General features: G+C 52.8%; 1 protein-coding gene across 2 annotated transcripts; it reads right to left on the bottom strand.

Annotated features, from left to right (window-relative positions):
• Window positions 1–1,310: 1,310 nt before the first annotated feature.
• CYS1 (cystin 1) lies at window positions 1,311–23,758 on the bottom strand (the record flags this gene model as incomplete). Of its 2 annotated transcripts, none has more annotated exons than XM_082851399.1 (3): window positions 1,311–1,702; window positions 6,579–6,631; window positions 23,423–23,758. In XM_082851399.1, 3 exons carry the CDS (start codon window positions 23,756–23,758, stop codon window positions 1,597–1,599), a joined length of 495 nt encoding a protein of 164 aa, XP_082707525.1. In that variant the 3' UTR covers window positions 1,311–1,596. The 2 variants fall into 2 exon arrangements, with proteins under 2 accessions (XP_082707525.1, XP_082707526.1); XM_082851400.1 differs by having other exon boundaries at window positions 1,311–1,708.
• Between the last annotated feature and the right edge of the window lie 1,857 nt (window positions 23,759–25,615).

The raw sequence follows: 25,615 nt of genomic DNA on the forward strand, positions 1-25,615 counted from the left end.
GTGTGAGGGGCAGAAGGAGGGCCGTGGCCTGGCTTCTTCCCCAAGAGGACGGGCACAGCATCTCGCAGAGCTGGGAACGGAGCATGTTTTCTAAATCCCTGGGCTTTGTAGCATCTCAGAGGAACTCGCCACCACAGAAGCCAGGAGACATGTGTGGCACTGAGACTTTTCCAGACATCGATGTGTCACTGTCACCTTCGACATGGAGATGTTTTTCTTCCTGCCTCTATTTCAGCCACATTCCCCCCCGCCCTCCCCTTCATGAGCAGGTTCCACACTCAGCTCCAGAGCAGAAGGCTGGGGCTCAGAAGCAACACCCAGCGACCAAGAGAAGGCCTGGGGCCGCGCTCGGCACCCAGCAGGCCCTCTGTGCACGTCTAGTGCAAGAAGCACTCGCCTCCAGGCCCTGCCTGATTCACAGGGTGTCAGCTTTCTCATCAGTCAGCTGGGAATGTTCTAAGGCTCTCCTGGCCTCACTGCTATGATTTTTCTACCTTCTTCCAGGTGGGAAGAGCCGGCAGCCCTAAAGACCCTTTCCAGGTGTGGCCAGTGGTCACCCTCAGCAGGGAAGGCAGTCCCGTGCCCCCAGGGGACGGGGACGAGAGACCGAGGAAGCCTGGGATTGTGTGATCCCTGATGGTCAGAGCTGGGGGACGGGGCGTGCCTCCAGGACTCACTGAGGACCAGGGGGGGAAGTGACCGCAAGTTAGTGCAAGAGCAAGGATCAGACCCGGGGTCTCTGGCTCCTGTCCCACCGCACCCACTGCAGGGGCACAGGCCTCTCTTTGGGGAGGTGGGTGGGTCGCGGCTCTGGGCAGCCTCCAGCACCGGGGAAGGAAGAGTCAGCCAGGCCTAAAGCTCAGACAAGGTCCCTGCTACTCCAGGCATGGCTGGGATCCAGCAGCCTGGGTATCGCCTGGGAACTGGTTAGAAACAACGCAGACTCTCAGGCCCTGCTGGAGACCCACAGAATCAGAATCTGCATTTCAATAACATCTCCAGGCGACTCATTTGCAGAACAGAGGGTGACTCCCTCCAGCTCGCTAAGGCATACCTCCTGGGTGTGCCCTCCAGCGCGGAACCTCCTTGGGGCCCTCTGGGACGTGTGTTAGAGTTCGCAAAGTGTCCAGTCTGAGCCACGCTCAGTAAAGAGGCTTCTTCGGAGCAGGTGGCAAGTGGGCCTTCAGAAAGGGGAAGCATTTCAAGACCCAGGAGAACCTTGTAGATGGATCTCCCCAGAGACTGAGAGGAGGGGCAGGTAACCGGCAGGTCACCTGCCCACGCACCTGTGGGGCAGCACCTGTGCCTTCCTTGTGGCCTGGATCTGCACAGCCGATCACCTCTTGCCAGCAAGCATGATGGCCAGCTGCCGGCCACGTTCAGGACTGTCTGAATATGGATTTGAAGAGGGCAGTTGTGAAAGGTCTGGGAGTAACTGCATGTTGAAGGTGGCTAAGCTCCAGCTAGAGCCTGGGCAGGGCAGGGGGATGTGTGCGCCCAGCCTAGGTTCCTAAGAGACCCAGTCGGCTGGGGCTGGGGCTGGGAGGAACGGCGCACTGGCCGCTGGCTGACCACGGGGCTGCTGCAGCACCAGCCTTAGCAGCAGTACTCCTGCTCGATGCTGGCCATCAGCTCCTCCTCAGAGTAGTCGTATGTGATGGCTGACTGCCTCTCAGGCCTCCTGTGGCAGCTGCCTGGGGCTCTGTGGGTGAGAAACATGGACATGGGAAACAAGATGTTACCTTCAAACTCCACATCTCTACTGGACAACCACGGTGGCCCCTGTATGGAATTCTGATCCATCCTAAAACTAAAACTGAAAACCTCTGCCCCGGGAACACCTCCTCAACCTCTTCCATCAGCAGGCCCCTGCCTGATTCTCTGGTTTCATCTCCCCAATGTTACCCAAGACCTTACGCTGTGAGGAAGCCAGTGCCTCTGATGCTTAAGGGTGAGGGCCCGGGGATGGGAAGACCCAGCTTGAATCCCACCTCTGCCAGTTACTAGCTCAGTGATAATTTTCTCTAAAATGGAGCTGTATTCTTAAATTCATTCTGAGGCATAAATGAGCTAATGCATGGACAGCGTGTGACTGAATTTTGCACCCTGCCCAGCCCTCAGCAAAGGTGAACTGTGTCTTGACTATCCATCGGCCTGACTCACGCCCTGTGCCTGCCCCTTGGGTGGGCGGGGGTGTCTCACAGGAGCTGCCACGCTGGGACAGGATTGGGCGTCAGGATCCTGGCCACTCCCCCAACCTGCTGGGCAGTGTATTAAGTGACCAGATCTCGGATCCTCATCCTGCCACCTGGGCCCCTGGAAGTGGTTCCCTCCGGCCTGGATCCGGCTGCCCACCCCCTCTCCGGCTTTCTGGACTCTGTTGTGCCCCCGACTTCCCTGTCCTGCAGGCTGTCCCACGGCGGTGTCCACCTGTGCCTGGCCATGGCCTTGCCCCCTTCAGCACCTTTGACAGGTGGGAGGCTGTGAAACCTGGGCCGAACTGGGTGCTGCCAGCCTGAGGGGCTACCTCTGAAGGAGGAGTTAGGCCAGAGCTGCCCACTGCCAGGTAAGGGACCTTGAGCTCCCACCTGCCAGCCAGAGACGTGCTGCCATGTGAGCTGGGGGGCTGGGCTGGATGATCTCTAAGGCCCACCTGATCACTGCCGTCGCGCTCCTGACATGTTCAGAGCGGCCTCCAGGGCCCTGTCTGCTGTCCCGGAATGCAGGGCAGGAGCTGGGCTCTGGGCCACTTGACTGTCACCCCAGGGTGTGTGCCACCTAAGAGGCCCCCAGCGCTGAACAGCAAGGATGAGGGTCTAACGGCGGGACTCCACTTCCCCAAGCCCAGAGATGACACGTGCCTCCCGCACAGCCCTCTGGGGTCACCCAGGCCAGCCCCCTCTCTGTGGATGGGGGAGAAATGCCTTGCCCACGGGCCCATGGTGACCTGGCTACAGACTGTCCTCACCCGGTCCCACAGCTCAGCAAGGCCTTTCTCTCTAGGCACCCGATGCTCCCTGCAGTTGGGACATGGGGAAGAAAGGGGGCGAGAAGGCAGGGCCGGCAGGGGAGGCCGGCAGGGGAGGCCGGCAGGGGAGGCTGACGGGGAGGCTGGCAGGGGAGGCTGATGGGGGAGGCTGATGAGGAGGCCGGCAGGGGAGGCTGACGGGGAGGCTGGCAGGGGAGGCTGATGGGGGAGGCTGATGAGGAGGCCGGCAGGGGAGGCTGACGGGGAGGCTGGCAGGGGAGGCTGATGGGGGAGGCTGATGAGGAGGCCGGCAGGGGAGGCTGACTGGGAGGCTGATGGGGGAGGCTGATGAGGAGGCCGGCAGGGGAGGCTGACGGGGAGGCTGGCAGGGGAGGCTGGCAGGGGAGGCTGATGGGGGAGGCTGATGAGGAGGCCGGCAGGGGAGGCTGACGGGGGAGGCCGGCAGGGGAGGCTGACAGGGAGGCCGGCAGGGGAGGCTGATGGGGAGGCCGACAGGAGGTGTTGCAGCCCCAGCAGCCAGGGCTCCACTCGGCCTCACGCCATCCTAGCCTGTCTGGCGGGCAACACTGTCCACCAGGGCCGTGGGGCTGCGGGCCCGGGGGCCTGAAGACCGAGGTGGGGTCTCCCCCTACTTGGGGGAGGGGAGCACGACATTAAAAGGGAGAGATGGTTCCTAGAGGGACTGAGGAGTCAAGAATTGAATCTTTGTTTAAATTATAATTCACTATGTCAGAGATTCCTAAAGTCATGCAAAACAAAAACCCATTACTCTTCCCCAGAGAGAGCAAATCAATTATAATTGGGCTACAGAGCCACATGCAAAATGAGGCGAGTCATTTATACTGTCTGTTGGGTCTAGAATTTACTGGCCCTTTGACCATGGGCAAATCATACCTTGTATCTGTTTACTCATTAGGAAAACGGGGTGCCTGGCCTAGGCCTGGCTTATAGTAGGCATCCCACAAGCATTTACAGAATAAATAATGAGCAAATTTCAGAAGCAGCTGCAGACAGAAGGCTCCTGAATCCCTGTTTCCCCTCCACAGGCCCTAGGCTTCTGCTACCGGATCCTCACAGACTTCAGGTCAGGCCAGCCCAGCCCTGTCCTCAAAGCCAGCCCGGCTGGCTCAGCTCTGTTGCTTCCACACCCCAACCCTGGGGAAAGGGCGTGGCCGACATCGAGGATGGTCAGGACTGGGGGTCGAGGCCCACAGGCCCAGGTTCACACCGAACGTTCCCTTCAGCTGCATCTGTGAAGCACCTGCTCTGGGCCTGGTGCTGTGAGGGCCCAGAGATGTGGCTGAGAAGAGGTAAGACAGGCTGTCACAGGTACCCGCTGCGTTACAGGTACAGGTGTGGTGTAAACTGGAGCCGGCACTGCTGAAGGAGGGAGACTCACCAGGTCGACACGGAGGGAGGGGAGGGTGAGAGTCTCTGAGGAGGAGATATTTGAACTGAGTTTGGGAGGATTTTCCTCTTCAACCTTTTATTACGAAGACTTTCAAGCATACCGAAAAGTTGAAATTGTGGATTCAACAATTAAGTAAATCTTTTTCTGCTACATTTTGCTGGGTTTACTTTATCCCGTGTCTATTACTTTATCTGATGTCTGGATGCATTTCAAAGTAAACTGCACGCATTAGGACACTTCTCCCTGAAGCGCTGCTTTGAGGGGTTCTGGTGGTGGAGAAGGGGACGGTGGGCTTGTCTGCGGCTGGAAGGGCGGGCGCTGCAGGAACCAGGAGAGGAGGGTGCTGGGGGCTGCGCTCAGTGTGCGCCCAGTCTGGGGGGCGGGGAGGGAGGCGCACGCTGGCTGTGTGGAGGAGCCCAGGGCCAGCCGCTGGCAGTGAGAGGCCACAGTGGACGTGGTGGCAGGACACCCGCCGCTCCCTCCTCAGAGAGGTTCCCCTACAGGCAGGGGAGCCCAAGTTTGGGGAACAGAGGAGGGCGGCTACTGCCAGTCCAGACCCTGGGGAAGGCCTGTATGGCTTCAGAGCCTGCTCCCGGGAGGCACAGCCCTGATCTCACCTTCATGACGCTCTCCCCTCTGCCGCCAGTGAGCCAGGACCAGCCTGGGACCCACCCAGCCTGGAGTCCAGGGCCTAGCGTGGCACTCAGGACGCTCCCACTAAAGTATACTGAGGGAGTGAATGAATGAATGAATGAAGTACTCCTAGTGAGGGATGTCCTGGAGTTTGCATGTGAGGTGAAGGGACCTATTCATTTAAAAATAAGAAGAAACAGCTAATTTGTTCGAGGCAGAACTTAATCCTCCTAAAGTCCTTGGGGTGATGAAAACTTAAGAAAGTCACTGCCAGTTATCTTTACAATCAGTAGAAATATGCAGGCGGGACCGAGCTCCGCTGGCACCGCGCCGGGCCCAGGTCCTCAGCCGCGCCACGTGCTCGGGCGTCCAGGTCAGCGGAGCAGACGCAGCCCTGGCGCCCGGTCACTGCAGCGAGACACAGCGCCCGGTCCAGCACGGGAGTGCACGGGGGCGCTGAGCCCACTCGGAGGCAGCTGTGCTAAGCGGAGCCTGTGACGGTTTGCAAAACAAGTGAAGAGCAGGGCCTGTGAGGGGGGACCGGGAGGGATGCTCCTCTCTGCTGAGTGAAGCGCTGGCCTTGGCAAGGGGCGGAGCCCGTGTACCCGTGCTCACCGCTTCACCTCCGCGGCCACGGTGGAGTCCCAGCTCCCAGAGCTGACCCCAGCGTCCTCTGACTGGACAGCAGTGGCCCACGGTTTCCGCTTGGCCTTCAAGGCCCTCCTTCTCCCCCCAGACCCTGTGCTAAATGTCACCAGCCTGTGCGTGGTGTCCTGTTCAGACCTGCGTCTTGCTTGTGGATCCCACCACCTGGAACGCACCTGCCCTGTCTCCTTGGTGAAAATACGTGTCCTGCGAGCCACTTAAACATCAGCTCCTCCACGAGCCCTCGGCAGTTCTGTGCCCTTTCAGACCTCCCTTGAGCCCGTGTGAAGAGACCCCAATCTTCGGGAGAAGGTCTCCTCAAATGTTTGTTAAATAAGGGAAACCGGCAAAGTTCTGGCCCTGAGCCGTTTGGAATTGGTAATAAAAATAGCTGTTGAGCCAGAATTTTCACATCTCTGGTCTTGAGCATCACACTCACCTACCCCCCAGTGACCCAGGGCCGATCACCGTGAGCCAATTAGAGATGAGAAAGCCAAGGGCACGATGAGCCAGAGGCCCAAGGTCACCCCCCCGCACAGCTTCCCGGTGCCGGCTGCTCCTGGGGCCCTGGAATCCTCCCACAGCCCAGGGCCGTGCAGACAGAGAAGGCCTGTCTCTGGGCCTGGGGTCCTCAGATGACACTTTCCAGGGGATTTAAATGTGTTTTCCTGCTAACGCTGTAATGGGATCACGGGGGACCCACCTGCCATCCTTCTAGGCTGGAAACTCCTGAAGGCCAAGGACTGTGCCTCACTTACAGATGAGCCACTGCAAATAGCTTCTGAGTGAATGGGTGGGGCCAGGGCCGGGGATGCGGAGGCGTGGGGAGGGCGGGGGGTAGGGTGGCTGTGACTCTGGTGGAGATGTGCTTCCCCCCCCCCGCCCCGCCCCTGTACTTACTCAGAGACACTGCTGCTCTCTGGGTGGTCTTCAGTGCTCCGTTTCGGGGACACCTTGAGAAAGACAAAAGGAAGAGGCATCAGAAGGTTGTCAGCGGTGCAGCCTGTCTTTGCTCTGGCTTTGTGCTGACAGACGGCCACCACATTCAACCCAGGGCTGAATAAACCAGAGCTGGAAAGTGGAAAGGCTCCCCTGCTGTCTAGTTCCATCCGCCTATTTTGCATGTGGGAAGCTGAGGCTGGGAGAGGGGAGTGACCTACACAGCTCACACCAAGAGACTCCCCACCTCCCCGGCAGCTAACGGCCAGCATGTCCCCATCTCTCACTCCAGGAGTCGAAGTCCTGACGTCCATCTAAGCACTGCCTGGCAGCCTGCCCTGCTGCTCGGCTGTGCCTTCTCTGTTCTCAGTCAAGGGTGCACAGACGTCGCACGTGTCTGTCTGCAAACTCTTCCAATGGTCCATGCCTGTCCTGTGCCAGCACCACCCCGTCTCAGTTACCACAGCTTTAGAATAAGCCTGGACTCTTCCCGGTTCTTTGCACCTCCTTATATGTGTACTGCAGTCAGTTTGTCCCCCTTGGGGATTTTGTTGGGGTTGAATTAATATACAGATCATTTTAGGCAGACTTGATATCTATAATAACAAGTCTTCAGTTTAAAAACAGGGAACACCTCTCCGTTCATTTAGGATTTCTTTAGTGTCTTTTAAGAAGTCTTATTTTCCCTGTAGAGGTCATAGATATCTCTTTTTAGACCAATTTCTAGATACTTGATATTATCCTTTTTTAAATAAAATTTTATTTTCTTCCTGTTTGTTTCTGCAGATATACGATTGAAATATACACATTTTGTGTTCACCAGTCTTACTAAACTCTCTTATTAGTCCTAATAACTTATTTGTAGATGCTTTTGGACTGTCTTTCTTCCCGTTCACATTATCTGAGAAAAATGGCCATTTGATTTTTTCCCTTCTGGTCCCAGAAGGGAAACACACTTTTCACCTAGCCCTTCTGCACTGGCTAGGACCTCCAGTACTACCTTGAAAAGAAATGATAACAGGCATCTCTGTCTTGTTCCTTTATTGAAAGGGAAAGTTTTCATTATTTCAAATGTAATATTGGGTTTGCTGTGGCTTTTTCTCAAGTTGTCCTTTATCAGATCCTGGTCTCTCTGTGTAGGTCATTTCTTCAGTTCTGTCTTCCAGGGCACTGATCTTCTCTTCATCTCTGTCTAATTTCCTGTTAACACAAACCGTCAGAATCTTTAATTTTGTTTATTGTATTTTTCATTTCTTCAAGTTCTATCTGGTTCTTTTTAAAATATGCTAGGTCACTTTCTAGAGGTCCTGGTCCTTCAAAGGTATTTCCCTTAAATAAGATAAAATAAACATAGTTGATTATAATCTGTGTCTGGTAATCCACAAGAATAACTGAAGCCTTCATTGGTCTTCTTTGTCGCCTTGTCTCTTCTAGTGTTCGCTTGGTTCTCTGGCTGGTTGGTTATTTTTTCTTGTTTGATGCTCATTAGCCTTGAAAACACTTCGTGGGTGGTCTCTGTCCTGAGAGGAACATGCCTTCCTCCAGAGAGGACATGAGCTTGCTCTGTCCGGGCACCAGGGGGCACTCCTGGTCTGGGGCCACTTGAAATTAAATCCATGCATTCAGACATTTTGGACCACCTAGGTGATGGGAACTGGGGCTGCAAACCTGAAGAGGCAGCTAGATTGTGGCTCTTGTACCCTCCTTCACGGTTCTGTGCTGTGACACTTTTCCTTGCAGTCCCCCGAAGGTCCTGGATTTATGAGGGAAGGATCTGCTATTACTTTCATTGGGCCCTAAATTCTGTTCCCTTTACTGCTGGACACCATCAGACCCAAAGCTCAAGTTCACCTGAGGCAAATGCAGCCCAACGTCTTATTTGCATCTCTGATTCTGCCTTTCTTGGATCTGCGCTGGTAATTCCTCACTATCTCACCAGCCACTTAATGTTTCAAGGACACTCTTACTACATTAATTATATCCAGTATATTGTTTTCAGCAGCAGAGGGGTCTGAATAACCTTCCATACTGTGTTCCCAGCATAAGGCACTTGAGGGCACTGTGGACACCAGCCTTTGACCCATGAAGCTGAGCAAGGCCATGGCCCAGCCAGACGTCAGCCTGCTTTGTGCACAAGATCCCCCCTTGGCACGAGCAGTGCCCCCCAGGACAGGCCACGACTGTCAAGAACCCAGTCTTCAAGGAGCTCACAGTTCACGGGGAGAGTCTCATAAAAATGCAATGCGATGCTATGTGATAAATTCTGTAGCCGAGTTATAAAGGGCTGGGAGAGGAGGGGAAACCAACTCTGAATGGGAAAAACACCATGGGAGGTTTCCAAGAAGAGTGGCAAGAGTGACATTTTAGCTGGAGTTTTGAAAGAGTAGGGGTTTACCAGGTGGAAAAGAGGGGAAGGGCACTTCAGATAAGGAACATATTTGCATATGCAAATACACGGAGTCATCAGAGGTCGTGAATAAGCATTCATCAAGTCCATGTGCCCTGTCGTGCGCCATGTTCTATTACCCATACAGGATATGGTCCTTGCCCAGAGCAGCTCACAGCTGGGCAGAAAAAAACTAGCGTGATGACACAACTAGAGAAAAATCCAATGCCAGACACCGAGGTGTGGACTACAAGTGCACGGGTCATCAGAAGCCATGATTACAATGGTAAACCAAACATGCAGGCCTGCTTCCCGCTTTCATCCCAAATCCTTCGAAATGACAGAAAAGGCCATAAGGAAAAAACAAAACAAAACAAACAAAACAACTCACAAATCTCTAACAGTACTGCAAGACTAGAAAGTAGTAGAGCTTTTTTTATATATAAATTTTTAAATTTTTATTTATTTTTGGCTGTGTTGGGTCTTTGTTGCTGCACACGGGCTTTCTCCAGTGGCGGCGAGCGGGGGCTACTCTTCATTGTGGTGCACAAGCTTCTCATTGCAGTGGCTTCTCTTGTTGCAGAGCACAGGCTCTAAGCGAGCAGGCTCAGTAGTTGTGGCTCACAGGCTCTAGAGCACAGGCTCAGTAGTTGTGGCACACAGGCTTAGTTGCTCTGTGGCATGTGGAATCTTCCCAGACCAGGGCTCGAACCCATGTCCCCTGCATTGGCAGGCATATTCTTTTTCTTATATATATAAATTTATTTATTTATTGGCTGCATTGGGTTTTCATTGCTGGACGCAGCCTTTCTCTAGTTGCGGCGATCGGGGGCTACTCTTCATTGCAGTGCACAGGCTTCTCATTGCAGTGGCTTCTCTTGTTGAGGAGCACGGGCTCTAGGCACACGGGCTTCAGTAGTTGTGGCTCATGGGCTCTAGAGTGCAGGCTCAGTAGTTGTGGTGCACAGGCTTAGTTGCTCTGTGGCATGTGGGATCTCCCTGGACCAGGGCTCAAACCCATGTCCCCTGCATAGCAGGCAAATTATTAGCCACTGTGCCACCAGGGAAGCCCGGTAGTAGGGGTTGTTGGAAGACAGACTGGGTTAGATCGATGGAGGAAACCACAGCCCCCAGCACACACAGGAGGGGGCTGCTGGACAAAGCAGCAGCTTTGGGGGCTCCAAGTTCAGAGGAGACAGACACCAGAGCAGGAGAGGGCCTTGGGGCAAGGGTCAGAGAGGAGGGGCCTGCTTGTGCAAACGACAGGGCACAGAGGTGCATCCCCCAGACTGGGACAGGAGAGGGGGGGTAGCATGGGCAGCCGCTGACACCAGGAAGCACAGGAAGCTGTTCCCAGACCACTAACGATGGCCACACTCACCAGGAGCATATCCTGACCCTCCTCTGTGACACGTGGAGGCAGGAACCAAACTCATCAGTTCAAAGAATTAAACCTGAGAAAAAAGTGATTTGAGCAGACTGAACGTGACTTTAAAAGGAGAATGATTCAGTCTCAGTCAAACAAGAATAAGCTGTTGTGCAAGATAACCAGCTAGAGATTTTGGAAATGCCATCTACGATGGAAGAAAGTAAAACCTCAGGAGGTGTTCTGAAGAGTAAATTAGACACAGCTGAAGAGAAGCTCAGTTACCTGGAAGGTCAAACTGAGAGAGTCTCTCTGGAAGCAACACAAAAAGACAACAAATGGGAGAGAGATACTAATCCTAAATAAATGATTAATCAAGAGTCTCATTCTGACGTATTCTGCAGACATTGGGGAGTTTTAAAGGTTTTGTTTTTTCCTTTTAATAGTAGAGCAGGATGAGCTTCCCACGGTGCTCCCTGTGCACATAATCCTACACCACCAATAGGCAGAACTGGGCTTTTGCCCCCACAGGAATCTGCTTACATTCTCTCCAGATTCTTTTTTAAAGTCCCCCTCCATCCTCCTATTCTGAGGCTTAATCCCAGGGATTAATCAATCGCCAGGGATTAATCAATCATCAGTACCCCATTGTGCCCAGTGCTCTGTCAGCTGCTGTGGAGACCCACACCCTATGCTTTTGAGGTGCAATGTCACCAGAGAAGTTAAGTCTTAGACATGTTAACAATGAGCAAAATGATAAGAGCACAGACTGGGGGCTATAAACTTTGTGCAATCAGTTTAACCCTCAGTTTACTCATTTGTATAATAGGTACTTAGCCTTCAGGGCTGCAGAGATATGAAAGATAATCTGTCTCTTTCTCTTCTGTCTCATCCTTAGTACAATGCCTATCCTGTAAGTGACCAGTAAACACCATTACAAACATCTGACCCAACGTCCAGCCCAGAGTAGCCTCTGACACAGCCCTGCTGGAAGAGAACCTGAAGGTGTGAGGAGGAGAGCGCAGGGAAGACCTTGGTGTTCAAGGCCTGAGAGGTTCCAGGACAGCATACGCTTCCCTGAGAACCTAGTTCTGATGTGTTTCTTGGGAGATGTTCGTTAGTGGTGGTTAGCAGAAGCAAGCCTGGGTGTGTCCTGCCACACAGGCCCTGTGGCATGGGCCGCGGCAGCGCCTGCCACTACAGCCACCCCCACGCACTGGCCACACAGCTCTGTGGCATGGGCCATGGCAGCTGCCGGCCACTACAGCCACCCCCACGCATTGGCCAGAAGAGCCTGTCCTGCCTGCCTGGCGCTCTCTCCACGCGGAGGTAGGCTGCGCAGCGAAGGTGCACAACTTCTTTCCGGGGGTACCTGTGGGGCCGGCTAGTGTCTGCTAGGGGCTAGTGGCCTTGCCCCGGGGACTCAGTATTCCCTGCATATTCCTTTGAATATTCGTGCCTTTGGGGATGTAAAGATGAAGAGGAGATGACTCCCAAGTCAGCAAGGAATTCACAATGGGAAGAGAGACAGAGGGTAGGGAGGGGCGACGAAGACGAGAGAGAGGAGGGCAAGTCACACAGGCACGCACACGTGTGCGTGCACACGTACACACACGCACTCACCTCCACCACCTCCCGAAGCAGCCCATTCCTGCTCAGGCAGCTCAGACTAGCTGAAAATTCTTTTTAATTTTTTTTATTCAAAAAACAACTAATTGTGGTAAAATACACACACCTTAAACCATCTTAACCTGAAGTTTACCATCTTAACCATTTGTAAGCGTACAGTTCCGTAGAGTGAGGTACATTAACCAGTCTCGCAAACTTCATCTTGCAGAAGTAAACCCCTGTCCACATTAAACAACTCTCATCCCCCAAACCCCAGCAACCACCCCTGTACTTCCGATAGAAATGGGTCCTTTAGCGCCTCCCCTGAGTGGAATCATACAGTATTCGCCCTCTTCTGCCTGGCTCGGTTCACTCAGCGTAATGTCCTCGAGGTTCATCCGTGTTGTAGCACGTGCCAGAACCTCGTTCCTTTTTAAGGCTGAATAATATTCCACGGCATGTGTATACCACGCTGTGTTTATCCATTCACCCACCAAGGGACACTTGGGGGGCTTCCACTTTTTGGCTATTGTGAACAACGCTCCTATGAACACGGGTGCACAGATATCTCTTTGAAACCCTCCTTTCAATTCTCTTGGGCACATGAGAAAGTTCTCTCGTATAATATTGACACCAATCTTCCTCCCTGCAGTTTTCAGCCACGGAGCCTGGTTATTTTCTCAGGGACAACAGAGAAGTAAAGTAATCCTTTTACTCAACTACCCTTCAGCTATTTTTTATGAAGTCATCCAATAGGGGCCCTAGTTCCCTCTTGTCCATTTCTGCTGGAATTAGCTTTTGCCATCACCTGCTGGGGCTTTTCCTCTCATCACCAGGTTCTGTAAGAGTTGTTACATATATGGTTTCTCCCATCAGGAGGGCAACTGAGTGAAGGAGCAAGAAATCGGAATCAAACATTTGCATCGTCAGCCAGTTTCCACTTCTCTGCGCTGCTCTACTCACTACTAACGGGGACACACTGCCAGCGGCAGGGCCGCGATGATGTGGCGCATCAGGTATGTGGACTGGACGCCTCAAGGCTGCACTCACGCAGAAGGCCATACTCTTTCTTTTCTAATTTCCCTGACAGCTCAGCTTTGTTATATCTTTCATTTCTTTACCTGTGTTTCTCTCTGTGGTTTGAACGTGGGGTTCTTCCTCTCGTCAGTTTAAGCCTTTAACTTGACTTTCTCAGACGCAAAACGTGTTAGGCAGGCCTCCCAGAAGATCCAACTTGCTGAAGCAGCTCGGGAGCTTGTGAAAAGCAAAGACACAGCAGCCCCTGGCGGCTGCTCCAGGCCTAGCGCAGACACAAGCTCCCAGCCAGCAGGAAGCCTGCCACTCCTGCTCGGTAGGCCACATCTGGACCCCGGGGAGGCCATGGCGCCTGGACTGGGGCCGTGGGAACCCGGCTGAACTCAGGATGAGCATGTGATGTGTCATCACTCGAGATCCTAGGGGGGGCTTTGAAAAACTCACACCACAGCTGGACAAGAAGCAGAAAACATCTGAGGAAGAACTCAATAAGATGATTTCTTAAAGTCTTCTCTGGGACTTCCCTGGTGGCGCAGTGGTTAAGAATCCGCCTGCCAATGCAGGGGACACAGGTTCGAGCCCTGGTCCAGGAAGATCCCACATGCCGCGGAGCAACTAAGCCCGTGCGCCGCAACTACTGAGCCTGCGCTCTAGAGCCTGCGAGCCGCAACTACTGAAGCCTGCACACCTAGAGCCCGTGCTCCACAACAAAGCTCACACACTGCAACTAGAGAAAGCCTGCGTGCACCAATGAGGACCAACGCAGACAAAAATCAATAAATTAATTAATTAAAAAAAAAGTCTCCTCTGACTCTTACAACTAGGGTTTTTTGAAAAAAAGTGAAGTATCAGTGGTTAATCTTTAGAAAACCCACTGAATATTTTATTTAACAATATGTGTATCCTGCTTCTTCTGTTTAAAGAGTTCTCCCCTTAACTCTTAAAGTACCCATATCAATAATATATATAGTTGACCTGGAACAAGCTGCAGGCGTCTGCAGAATACGATCTGACAGGTTTGACAGGTGTGTCCACTGTTGAACCACACCCATCACCCCCGGTGATGCTCCCTGCTTCCCTCCTCCGCCCTCCCATCTCCAGGCGGCCACTAGTCGGCCCCTGTCACCGCACACCCGTGTGCCTCTCTAGAAGCCTAAAGACATGGGGTCGGACAGCAGGCACCCTTCTTTGCCTGGCTTCTTTCACGCTGCACGACGAGCCTGTTGTGTTTTATCAGTAGACTTCCCCCTTCCTCTCTAAGAACTGTCCTTCTGTGGAGCCCAGGTTTGCTTATGCTTCATTATGGAAATGTTAACACCTGCAGTGGAGAGAAGCATGAACTCGGTCTCCCGGTACCGAATCTCCCGGCCTCGGCAGGTTTCAGCACTTTCCCAGTCGGGTTCAGTCCTCTCACCCCCGGGGGCGCTACTGTCCCCACACGGCTCCACTTCATGGCTTCCCAGGCAGCACACGCTGCAGGCCCAGTGGACTCTGCTGGGAGGGCTGCTTTGCGTTCCTAAAGTGACAAAGGACTTTTGCAAAAGGAGGCTCTGACTCTGAAGCCACCAGTCCTAGGGCGCCCACCTCCCCTCACCAGGCCTTGCTTCAGGAAAGTGCTTCCAGAAGACAGAAGGTCTGGAGAAGGTAAAGGGTGGGACTGAAGGAAAATAATGATAAATTACGTATCTACAGCGTTATAACACCTTATGAAGCACCTGCAAACGCATTTTCACACGGGCAGCCGGATCCCCACCCCCGGAGGCAGATGACCTGGCGTGGATCCTGGTCCTGCTGGGGATTTGGGCAATCACCCTGCTGGGACCCAAAGGCCTGGGATGTAAATGAGAAGGTAGCCTCGGTGGTCTCTAAGGTCCCTTCAGCTCCAGCAATCTGTGATTCTCAAACTGCGAAGAAACCGAAGCGGCTGAGTCTGCTGGGAATCTGAACGGTAGCCTTGGGCTGGAGGCTGCCTTCTTAGTGCTCAGGTGATGAGAATCTCCGTCTGCACAAACCACTGCTGACCGTCCGCACCGGAGTCCAGCTAGGGCTCGTCCCAGGCGCTGGGGCAGCCCGAAGCTCCTGGGCAAGGAAGCCCTCCTCAGCGCCTCACTTTCCTCAGCACCTCACTGAGACGCTGCAGTGACGCCCAAGCCACCTCGCTCCCCCACCTCCCCGCACCAGCACTCGGCACCAGCCGCTGGGGCCCGGCCTCAGGCAAGGCGCTGGAGACCCCGCTTCCAACCTTCACTACGGTCAGGCTTCCCACCATGGACGCAGCCCACATCCCGGAACCACGGAGGGAGGGAGCCCTTTGGGGTCACACCTCTGACCCCATCTCCAGGCGAGCGCTTCTAAACACTTTTAAATCTGGCTGTTTCCGTACATCTCCTGAGAGGAAGCGTCTTCCTCCGGTTCCTGGAGTTCCCCAGGGCTCCAGCTCAGGACTCTTCTCCTCCCACCCACATGCTCTCCCTCGTCGCCCCATCTAGATGCTGAAGTTCACAGAGTTACGTGCCAGCTCCAACCACCTTGTACAGTGGACCTGAGCTTCTGACGGCCCACGCACTTGTCTGCCTCACACCCCAAAGCCACTTGCACAACACTGAGCATGGCTGTCGACACTACGACACCAGCAGGAAACCCGGGTGCCTGTGCGGCAGCCCGCCGTCCCTTGCTCTCACAACCAGTGTGCACCTCGCCTTCTCGCATCGCCTCTTACCTGGATTTCTGCAGAATCTCCCACCTGGGCACCCTGCTTCCCGCGCCATCGCCTCTCATCCTCCGCCCTCCTGCCACCCCTTGTCTTTCTAAACACAGGCTGGGGAGGAGACACAAGGACTCGATAAGGTGGGCATCTCTGGAGAAGTGAACTGGAGAGAGTGGGGGACAGGGTGGAGGGGAAACTTTCCTTTCAGTGTACCTGTTACATTTTCTCTCATGTGCGTGTATATTACCTATTCTGATTTTTTAAATAATCATTTAAAAATAAAAAACACAAAATTTCCACTAGCTCCCTGTTGCCTACAGGATAAAGTTCAACCCTTTAGCCTAGAAGGTTGTGAAATCATGACCCAAACCGATCTCGTTGTCTTTTGCGCTCCGCCCAGCCATCATCACCTTGCTGTCCAGCCATTATGGACAACATGCTGTTCTCCTAAAGCACTTGGTCCCTCTGGGGTTTTCTACATGCTGCTCGCTCTTTATGGAATGCTCCCTCCTTTACTGACTGCTGGAAAATTCTACCGATCCTTCACAACCAACTCAGATGTCAGGTCTTCTTGGATGCAAAGACTTCTGCCTTGGATGGGATTATTCAACTCCTTGTATGTAATAATTCCTACTTACCTCCACTCCAGGGCTTCCATGAGGAACGCTCACTTCACAACCCTCCCCCAACACGGTATGAGCCTTGGGGGTCAGCACTGCGCTTTACTCTCCTATGACTCCTAGGTTGATCAAATGCCACTTACTGCCACTTAAATTTGTGTTCTTTGCTAGAGATCTGAAAGCGGACAGATGGTAACTGTCTTCAAAATAGTGGCTTTTTGCCAGAAGTCCATTAGAGTATCCGTCACTTTCAAAGCCCTCTGGCAGATCTGCTTTCCGGCCACGGAATCATTCTGATGCCTTTTTTCACCTTCACATCCCACAGCAGCTGTGAGCCAGGATTACTGGGAATCCCTGGCTGACGGTAAAAGACAAGAAAGAGTCACCCTGGTCCTCCTTCGCTGGAGCAAAATGGAACCTTTGCAAAAATGGTGGACAGTGGGTTCATTCAGCCTAGAAGACAGACAATGATCTTCCCTAGATCTTGAGTGACTAAGATTTATTAGGCGGCGGTGGGGAGATGAATTATCATCACCTGGTAGTAAAAACACTGAATTTATATCTATTAGACTGAATCAGAATATCCTCTTTCAGGGTGCCCTTGAATGTCACTAGCACATTTAATCCCCCAAACTTCTTTTATCTAGCCCATTCTGGGACTGAGATTTTATGGTTAATTCAGTGTCCCAATGGAGCCATCTTTATGGCTACCCACCAACACTGCACTGTAAAAAGAACCTTCCTGAAAGCCTTGGCTACTCTCCAGTTCCCTGCCTCCCATTCTCCATGAAGGCCAGCCCGTCAGGCTTCCCGCACCGCTCCATTGAAACGGCACTGCCAAGGGCACCAGGGACCTCCAAGCCTCCAGATTCAATGGTCAGCTCTCAGACCTCACCTCACTCGTCCCATCGAGCAGCATTTACAAGAGCTGGTCACTACCTCCCCCTTGACATACTTGCCTCCCTTGGCTTCCAGACCTGCATCCTCTTGGTTTTCTTCCCTTTAGGATGTTCCCTCATCTTCTCTACCTCTGAACACAGGTCACACACATAAACACCCAGAGCAGTACCTGGCACACACTCAGGTGTGAGCCGACCTCAGTATTACTGGTGGGCTGATCTAATCTCAACCCTTCTATGTTTTAACGGCCGCCAAATTTACAAGTCCAAACCCAGCCTCTCCCCTGAACCCCAAACTCTTACAGAGATCTTTTCAATTGATCTCTCTATGTAGATGCCTAGCACGCATCTCAAATTCAACATATTCTAAAACAACTTCCTGATTCACAACATTCAAACCCTGCCCCTTCCACATTTCCCATGTCAGTTAAAGGCAACTACGTCCTTCTAGCTGCTCAAGCCAAACACTCTGGGGTCCTCTGACTCCTTTCTCACACAACCCACAGCCAATCCATTAGTAAATGGGCTGTCTCTGTTCTAATCTAGGTCCATATGCCAACCAGTCCTTCCCAGCTCACTCACTACCACTCTAGTCCAGACCAATCCCTCTTCTCACTTGGATTCCTGCAAAAGCTTCCCAGCTCTGCTCCCAGCTTCGGCCCCTCCATCCCAGCCCAGGCTGTCTTCAACAGGGCAGCCAGGGTGAGCCTTCAAAAAACCAGATCATGCCGTCCGCTGTTCAGAACTCCTCCAGCCTCCCTCCCTCATTCAAAGTCAAAGCCAAGGCCTGGGACTTCCCTGGTGGTCCAGTGGTTAAGATTCTGCACTCCCAACGCAGGGGCCACCGGTATGATCCCACCCCCTACCCCCCAAAAAAGCCAAGGCCTTCCGGTGGCCACAAGGCTCCCTGTTCTCTGCCCGGGCACCAGGCCACCACTCCCGCTCTCCCCAGCCCCTACAGCTTTTTTGTTCTTTATACTTTATTTTGTGCACTGTTGGACTTCCATGACCGAAGGTTAGTGAAGGTTTTGTCTGTTTAGTTCACTTATGTATAACCAGCACCTAGAACAGTACCTGGCACAAGTAGGTGCTCAAAAACTAAACGTTGAATGGATAGACCAATATTAGATGGTACGTTTTTCTAATTAATAGACCACTGATTGAGAGAGATACTGCTGCATTTTTTAAAAAAAATCACAATTTGATTAAATAACTTAATACAAGACAAATCCAAACCCTTAGATTTTCACACATAATTCTCCCACCCTAAATAGTTTTCAGTTTCAATATCTCACTAAAATACTGTTGATTTTGAAGTTCTTCTGACTCTGGGAAAGGAATTCTGCCTTGGGCACCTAAGACTGCATGAAAAGCCGCTTATGAGATTGATTACGTAAAAAAATTTTAAGACTGTTATAATTCAATGATATATATCTTTAAAAGCTGTGACAAAGTGAGAGAGTGGCATGGACATATATTTTTTTATTTATTTTTGGCTGCGTTGGGTCTTCGTTGCTGCGCGTGGGCTTTCTCTAGTTGCGGCGAGCAGGGGCTACTCTTCGCTGTGGTGCGTGGGCTTCTCATTGCGGTGGCTTCTCTTGCTGTGGAGCACAGGCTCTAGGCGCATGGACTCAGTAGTTGTGGCTCGTGGGCTCTAGAGAGCAGGCTCAGTAGTTGTGGCGCACGGGCTTAGTTGCTGCGTGGCATGTGGGATCTTCCCGGACCAGGGATCGAACCCATGTCCCCTGTGTTGGCAGGTGGATTCTTAACCACTGCACCACCAGGGAAGCCCTATGAGCAATCTTTATTTCCTTTTCTATATATTTTTTATTATATATTTTTTGTTTTCCAATTTTTCTGCAATGAGCATATATTCCTTTACAATTGTAGAGTGAAGCTAATACAGGGCTTATCTTTTTATTTAAAACCTCTCATGTGGGACTTCCTTGGTGGTCCAGTAGGTAAGACTCTGCATTTCCAATGCAGGGGGCCCAGGTTCGATCTCTGGTCAGGGAACTAGATCCCGCATGCATGCCTCAACTAAGAAGCCCACGTGCCACAACTATGAGCCCACATGCCACAACTAAGACCTGGCGCAGCCTAAATAAATAAATGAATAAAATATTTTTTAAAAAAAACCCACATCTCTCAAGAATAAGATCATTTTAAGTATTTTATTGCAGAGAACAACCAAGAACAATTTTTTTTCTCACGTGCATGTATATTACCTATTCTAACTTCAAAAACAAACTCTTAAAAGAAAGCATAACCTTTTCTGGGCTGAACACATCTTTAGAGACTGGAACACATCTTGTACGCAATCACAGAAGCCGGGGTATGGAGACCTATCTCAGAGAAAAACTGAGCACCAGAGGAATCAGGGAACAAGTGAGAATCCCTCCTGATGGCAAATTCACTCAGTTAAAACTCCAGTATACACAGTGCTCTACAGAGGTATAGTCAGAACGACTCCGACTGGCTCTTTCAAACAGCACGATACTGGCCAAGTGAGCTACCTCTCTGGGCCTTGTACACTCCCCTCCGACATGAAGTTGGGGGGAGGCGACACCAATTTGGCAGGAACCTATTCTGATGAGGATTAAGCAAAGCAATGGATGTAAGGAGCGGCTGTTAGAATAGCCTGAATAAATAGCGGCTGTATTACAACATCTGAACAATTTCCGAGTGGCTGTAAGTGAACTGCAAAGCCCTCTGTTTCACAGGAATCAAACCTGATACAGGATGGGGAAAGGACTCTTCCTGAGTCTTCTGCCTCTTTGTTCTTCTGCTTCTGCCCCCGTGCAACCAGCAACATGCTTACACGCAGGGGCTCATGAAAATGCTCAAGTAAAAGGCTGCTGGTGACAGATGTACTAAGTGAATAATTGGGAGTCTCACAACTTTTAGTAAAAACTGTATGACCCCTAAGCACCTAAACATCTGAATGAATAAGGAGGCTGCCGAAAGTAACATTCAGGGGGTATTATGAGGGCAAGACGGGTGGTACTTTTATCAGACAAAATACAGGTTCTTGATGAGTTTGCTTGGGGAATGCTAGGGATTACTGAATGTTAAAAAAAAAATCGTAAAGAAAAACGGGCCACGCATTAGTGCCACTGTGAGCAGAGCACTGGAAGTGCGGGATCTGCCTTGTGACTTGGACATCTGGAAAATGGAAAAGGCATGGAACGTTCCAGGTTGTCTACGGAGGGGCTGGAGCCCGGCAGGCCTGCTACAAACTCTGCTACCCCCACTTACTGGCTGTGTGGCTTTGGGTATGTTATCAATCTCCTGGGACTGAGATGGCCTTGTTTGTAAAATAGAAAGCACTATTTATCTAAAAGGCTGTTTGAAGAGGGGAACGTGGGACAATGACCAGGAAGTACCTAATTCAGTCCTTAACACAGAACAGGTGCCCAACGGATGTAATCCTCCTTCCCCTTCTTTACTGTGCACGTCATCTGACAGGAAACCGAACATCTCATGCGCATCTCTGCAGTGAACACGCACCCAAACTTAAAACTGCATGAAGGGAAAGACTTCTTTCTAGCTGACATGTACTGGTACCAAGAGTTTATGGAACTGGACTGGAAACTAGGAATGTCATGGAAATGCTCTTTATTTGGGGAAGTGTCTCAGTAGTTATATTTCAGTGAATGTAAATCCACACACAGACTGTCACGGGTTCCCCAGTGGCCTTGGCCTCATTCATCCCATTTTCTCCCTGAGATCCTGTTTCTTGGACATGGGGATTTGTAACACAGCCCCAGTGCAGAGAGACTACTGTATCCTTCACGTTTGTGTCTTACCTCAAATTTGCCCATAATTTTTCCTAAATTTACAATCCAGAGTGAAAATCCTCTTACCTAGTGTTTCATTACAAAGTATTACGGTTCACAGACCAAAAAAAAAAAAAATTTAACTGAAAGTTGCTTCTACCAAAATGTAAGGGAAAAATTTACCTTGATTTGGAACATATACACAATAAGAGCTGAAAAACTCCATGGTTAGGGGCTTCCCTGGTGGCGCAGTGGTTGGGAGTCCACCTGCCGATGCAGGGGACACGGGTTCGTGCCCCGGTCCGGGAAGATCCCACATGCCATGGAGCGGCTGGGCCCGTGAGCCATGGCCGCTGAGCCTGCGTGTCCGGAGCCTGTGCTCCGCAACGGGAGAGGCCACGACAGTGAGAGGCCCGCGTACCGCAAGAAAAAAAAAAAAAAGAAACATCTACGGTACAGAAGCTACAAACAATCCGCACCCAAAAGAGCGACCCAGCGGGCTGCCTTCACCTCCTAGTCTCTCTCGACTCCATCCCCTTCAGCCCTCGCACTGCGCTGCTGCCCTCAGCACCTGCCCGTCTGGACCGCTGAAGCAGCCCCAGTTGGACATCCTGCCCCTAGTCCTTACTCTGCCCGGTTCCTCCTCCCCATGGCTGTTGGTCCAACCTTCCTAAGACACAAAATGTCACTCCCCTTAGTCCTTCAAAGATACCCACGGCTTTTACGGTAAAGTCCAAACTCCTCAGCAGGGAATACTCCTAGCGTGACATGTCCGTAGCCTGGCATTCACCCTTCCCAACCTCTTCAACTCCCGTGCTCCCACCCACACCCTGGGTACCCTATGCCCCGGCCGCCACTGCCTTTGCACGCAGGCTTCTCTCTGCCCAAATGCCCTTCGCTGCTTGCTTGCCTGGCTAGGGCCATAGACCCTTCCAGATCCAGCTCAAGTGCTGTCCTGCTGGTATGCTGACCTGACTTCTCCAGAGGACCAGTTGCTCCTCCTGTGGACTCTCTCTACAGGCTGCCCACAGGTATTCTACTTTTTGTTTGCAGATCCCTCTCCCCCATTACACTGTCAACTTCTTGAGGGCAAGGACTGCGTGCCATCAGTGTTCATCTCCAGCACCCAGAGCGATGCCCGGCACACAGTAAGTGCTCAAGCAATACCTGAGAAATGACTGAAAGAATGAGTAAGGCAGCCCATGCACCCTAGGAGTTGCTGTGATACTCAGCGAATGGGGGTGGGGACGGGGGAGGGAAATCCATTCTGTTTTCTTTCCATTTTCGCTTCTGAAGTTTCCAAAGCACTTGACAACTGATCCCTAAAAGATTGCTTCCATGCCATCTCAGAATTTCCCCCAAAATTTCTCAACTGTTTATCCATTTTGAGGGTTATATAATGGAACTCTGATGTAATCTTAAAGGAATCTTGTTATATAATTGGGTCCCACTTGCTGCAGCTCACTTTGGGAGAGCAGCAGGGGCTGGGCAGGAGGACAGGGGAGGAAGACCCTGCAGTGTCCAGGTTGGCCCAGTCCTTTCCACCCACCCCTCCCCACCTCACTGAGGAGCTTCTAGGATTCCACTGCTTGGTGGCTGCCCCGGAAGACACCTCCCTCTGGTCCCAGCAGTTGTTAAGCAAAGCCTGCAGGACTCCAGGGAAGGGGGGAACTGCCTTGGACATCCTCCTCAAGCCCAGGAGCTGATATCACAGATCTTGTTCATTCAGCTCTGCTGGAGTGAAGGCTGTTGCCATGCCAGAGTGCTCACTTTTATTGTTTTTCTAGAACAGCGGGGATGTTATTACAAGTGTTCTGGAAGAGAGAATTGGGAAGCCAAAAAGAAATTGCACAGCATCTCAAAAATAGCCAGTAGTATGCAAACTGCTTGACCACAAGGCAAAGATCCTGATGTGTCTGACGCGAGGGGCCTTTGTAAACACTGTTTGGCTACCGGTCCCACCTCTTAGCATCCTCCTCCGACAGTGCCCGGGGAATGGCCAAGGGGGAGGTACCTGAGAAGAAAGCAGCCCCGCTGGCCAGCCCCTACCTAGGCTGGAAGGAGCCGCAGTTCCAAAAGGAAAAAAAGGCAAGCTCTGGCCAGAAGCAAGCCTGGGAGATGCATTTCTGCTAAGGGATGTCTGTCTCCCTGCCTTTTAAGGTTGCTGCCAGCACAGCACTGTCACCCCCCAAATTGGAGGCAGTGAGACCAGCACCCAGAGGAGGCAGAGAGGGGAAGGGGGCGAGCAGGGAGAGCGCGGCGGGACGGCCGCGGGGGCTGGAGGACAGGGCAACAGGGCGGGGGCCCCGGAGGGACAGGGCGCGGCGTGCGGGCCGGCGGGGAGGGGGCTCCGGGGCAGGAACCGGCGCAGCTGCCCCACCGACTCCGCGGGCTCCGACACTCACCGGGCTCCCGGCGCCGGTTGCGGGTCGGGGACGCGCCGGGCCTCGCGGGGCCACCTCCCCGGGGCCCCAGGCCGCCGACTCGGCCAGCAGCTGGTCCAGCAGGCGAAGCGTCTCGTCCCCGCCGTCGGGGGGCGCCGCGGGGCCGGGGCCGGGGCCGGGGCCGGCCGCCCCCTCCGCCGCCGCCTCCCAGGCCTCCTCCCGGGCCGCCGCCGCCGTCACCGAGACTGGCGGCCCCGTCCCGCCCTCCGGGGTTGCCCCGCCGGGCCCCGCCGGCCGGCTGTCGGGGCTGCGCAGCCGCCTCAGGGCGCGGCCGCTCCGGCTGCTGCCGCTGCCCATGGCGCGCCCGCCTAGCAGGCCTGTGGCGCCGCCGGAACGCGGCCCGGGGGCGGGGACGCGGGCCGGGGCGCGGCCGGGCCGGGGGTGCGGACCCGGGCCGGGCGTGAGCGGGGGGAGGGGGAGATCCCGGGTCTGGGACGCGACTGGGGGCGGGGGGACGCGAGCCGGGCCTGGGGGAGGGGCGAAGCCACCGGTGTGCGGAACGTGGGGCGTGGTGTCGCGGTGGGGGCACTAGATCCCGGGACAGGGGAACGTGGGAGGGGGCGCGACCGGGGCTGAGGTGCTGAGCCCGGCCTGGAGGTGGGGGCCGAGAGCCGCGGGTGAGGGCTCTCGGGGAGCCGGCGGCCGGGGGCGGGGAGCGAGGGCCGGGTATCCGGGCACTGGATGGCGAGGGCACTGGGGCGCGGCGTCCCCTCCTCCTCCGACTCCTTCCTCCTCCCTCCGGCCCGCCTCGGGCCCCGCCTCTCCTTGCGGGGTCAGCCCTCCAGGCTCTGGCTCCCCGACCCTCCAGGTCCCCGCCGCCTGGAAGAACTGAAAGCACTGGGGCTCCTGCAACACGCCCAGACCGGCCTGCGTGGGGTGGTGATGAGTGCGGAGGTGACTCCACAGCCCGGCCCCTCCCGAGCTTAGAGCGCGATGGGGACTTCACCTCTCCCAGCCTCCTGTTCCTCACATGTTAAGTTGGGGGAAGGGGCTGGACGGTAAAAATACCTCTGAGGATGGAGTAAGATGATGAAGGTGCCGGGCATCCCACCCTTCAATTTCTGCCCTGCTCCCTCGTGCGACCTAAGACAGGACAGAAGGAGGGAAGGGGGCGATTCTCCCGGACCGGACTCCCAGCTGCAGCCTTTCCGCAAGGGAGCCGGCAGCAGGCAGTGGTGGGCCCTGGGTTTCCCGTCCCTCTCCTCCTGCCCCAAAGGAGATCTGGTGCTTGAATGCCGAGCCTCATTAAAAAAGTAACTACTTTGGGGAAAGAAAAAATTTGAAAGGAGACAGAAAAAGCATTCTCTCCCCAAGGAAAAAGCCAGTAGGTACTGATAGTAATTAATTCTAGCTTTTGGTCATTGGATAGTAAAAAAGAAAGAAAGAAAAACGTTGATTATTTTTAAGTGAACCAACCCCCAAATAAGAAAAAGGCCGAAGCTGTCTAATTCAAACCCGATGGTGTTATTGTTGGTTGTGCTTTTGCATTTTAAGACTTGACTTCTTTCTCTCCCTTCCTCACTTACTTAAAAAAATCTAACCTTTCCAAAGCAAGACAACTCAAACATCCTGGGTTTAACTCACATCTTGACATTAACCTGAATCCAGATGGGATTGCAGAATAATTGTTAAAATCAAATTTTGGCTAAACTTTCCCTACCATAGACTTGAAATTTTACTATTTTATCACTTCAGGAGTAGGCATTGAAAGCTTTATGCCCAAGACAATGGAATAAACATGGGATTCAAGTCTATATCCATTTGTTTTATTATCAAGAGACGAAGGATTTGTAACTCCTCTTTATTTTTGTTTTTACATTTTTTTGATGTGCTGTCTTAACCATCCAGATGCAGGAGATGGGCCAAATACATTATTTGGTGTCATTTGGGTGTTCTGATTCCACAGATGTGTCTAGTTTGGAAGCTATTGATACAAGTTTTCTTTTTAAGAAAACAAATCTCATCTTGAAACTCTTTAAACCTGGTAGAAAAACATTCACAGCGAAAAGAACTCTTTCTTGTACTAAGTTCAACTAAGTTTAATCATTTAAAGGAAAACATGTTTTACTACTGCGTAAGTAGAGTCTAGTCATGTGACTCACAGTTTAAATATATCCAGAGCTCCCTGTGTTCACCTCCCAGGGCAACTGATTT

The sequence above is a fragment of the Leucopleurus acutus genome (assembly GCF_964270905.1).
Source record: "Leucopleurus acutus genome assembly, chromosome: 12".
NCBI classification, from domain to species: Eukaryota; Metazoa; Chordata; class Mammalia; order Artiodactyla; family Delphinidae; genus Leucopleurus; species Leucopleurus acutus.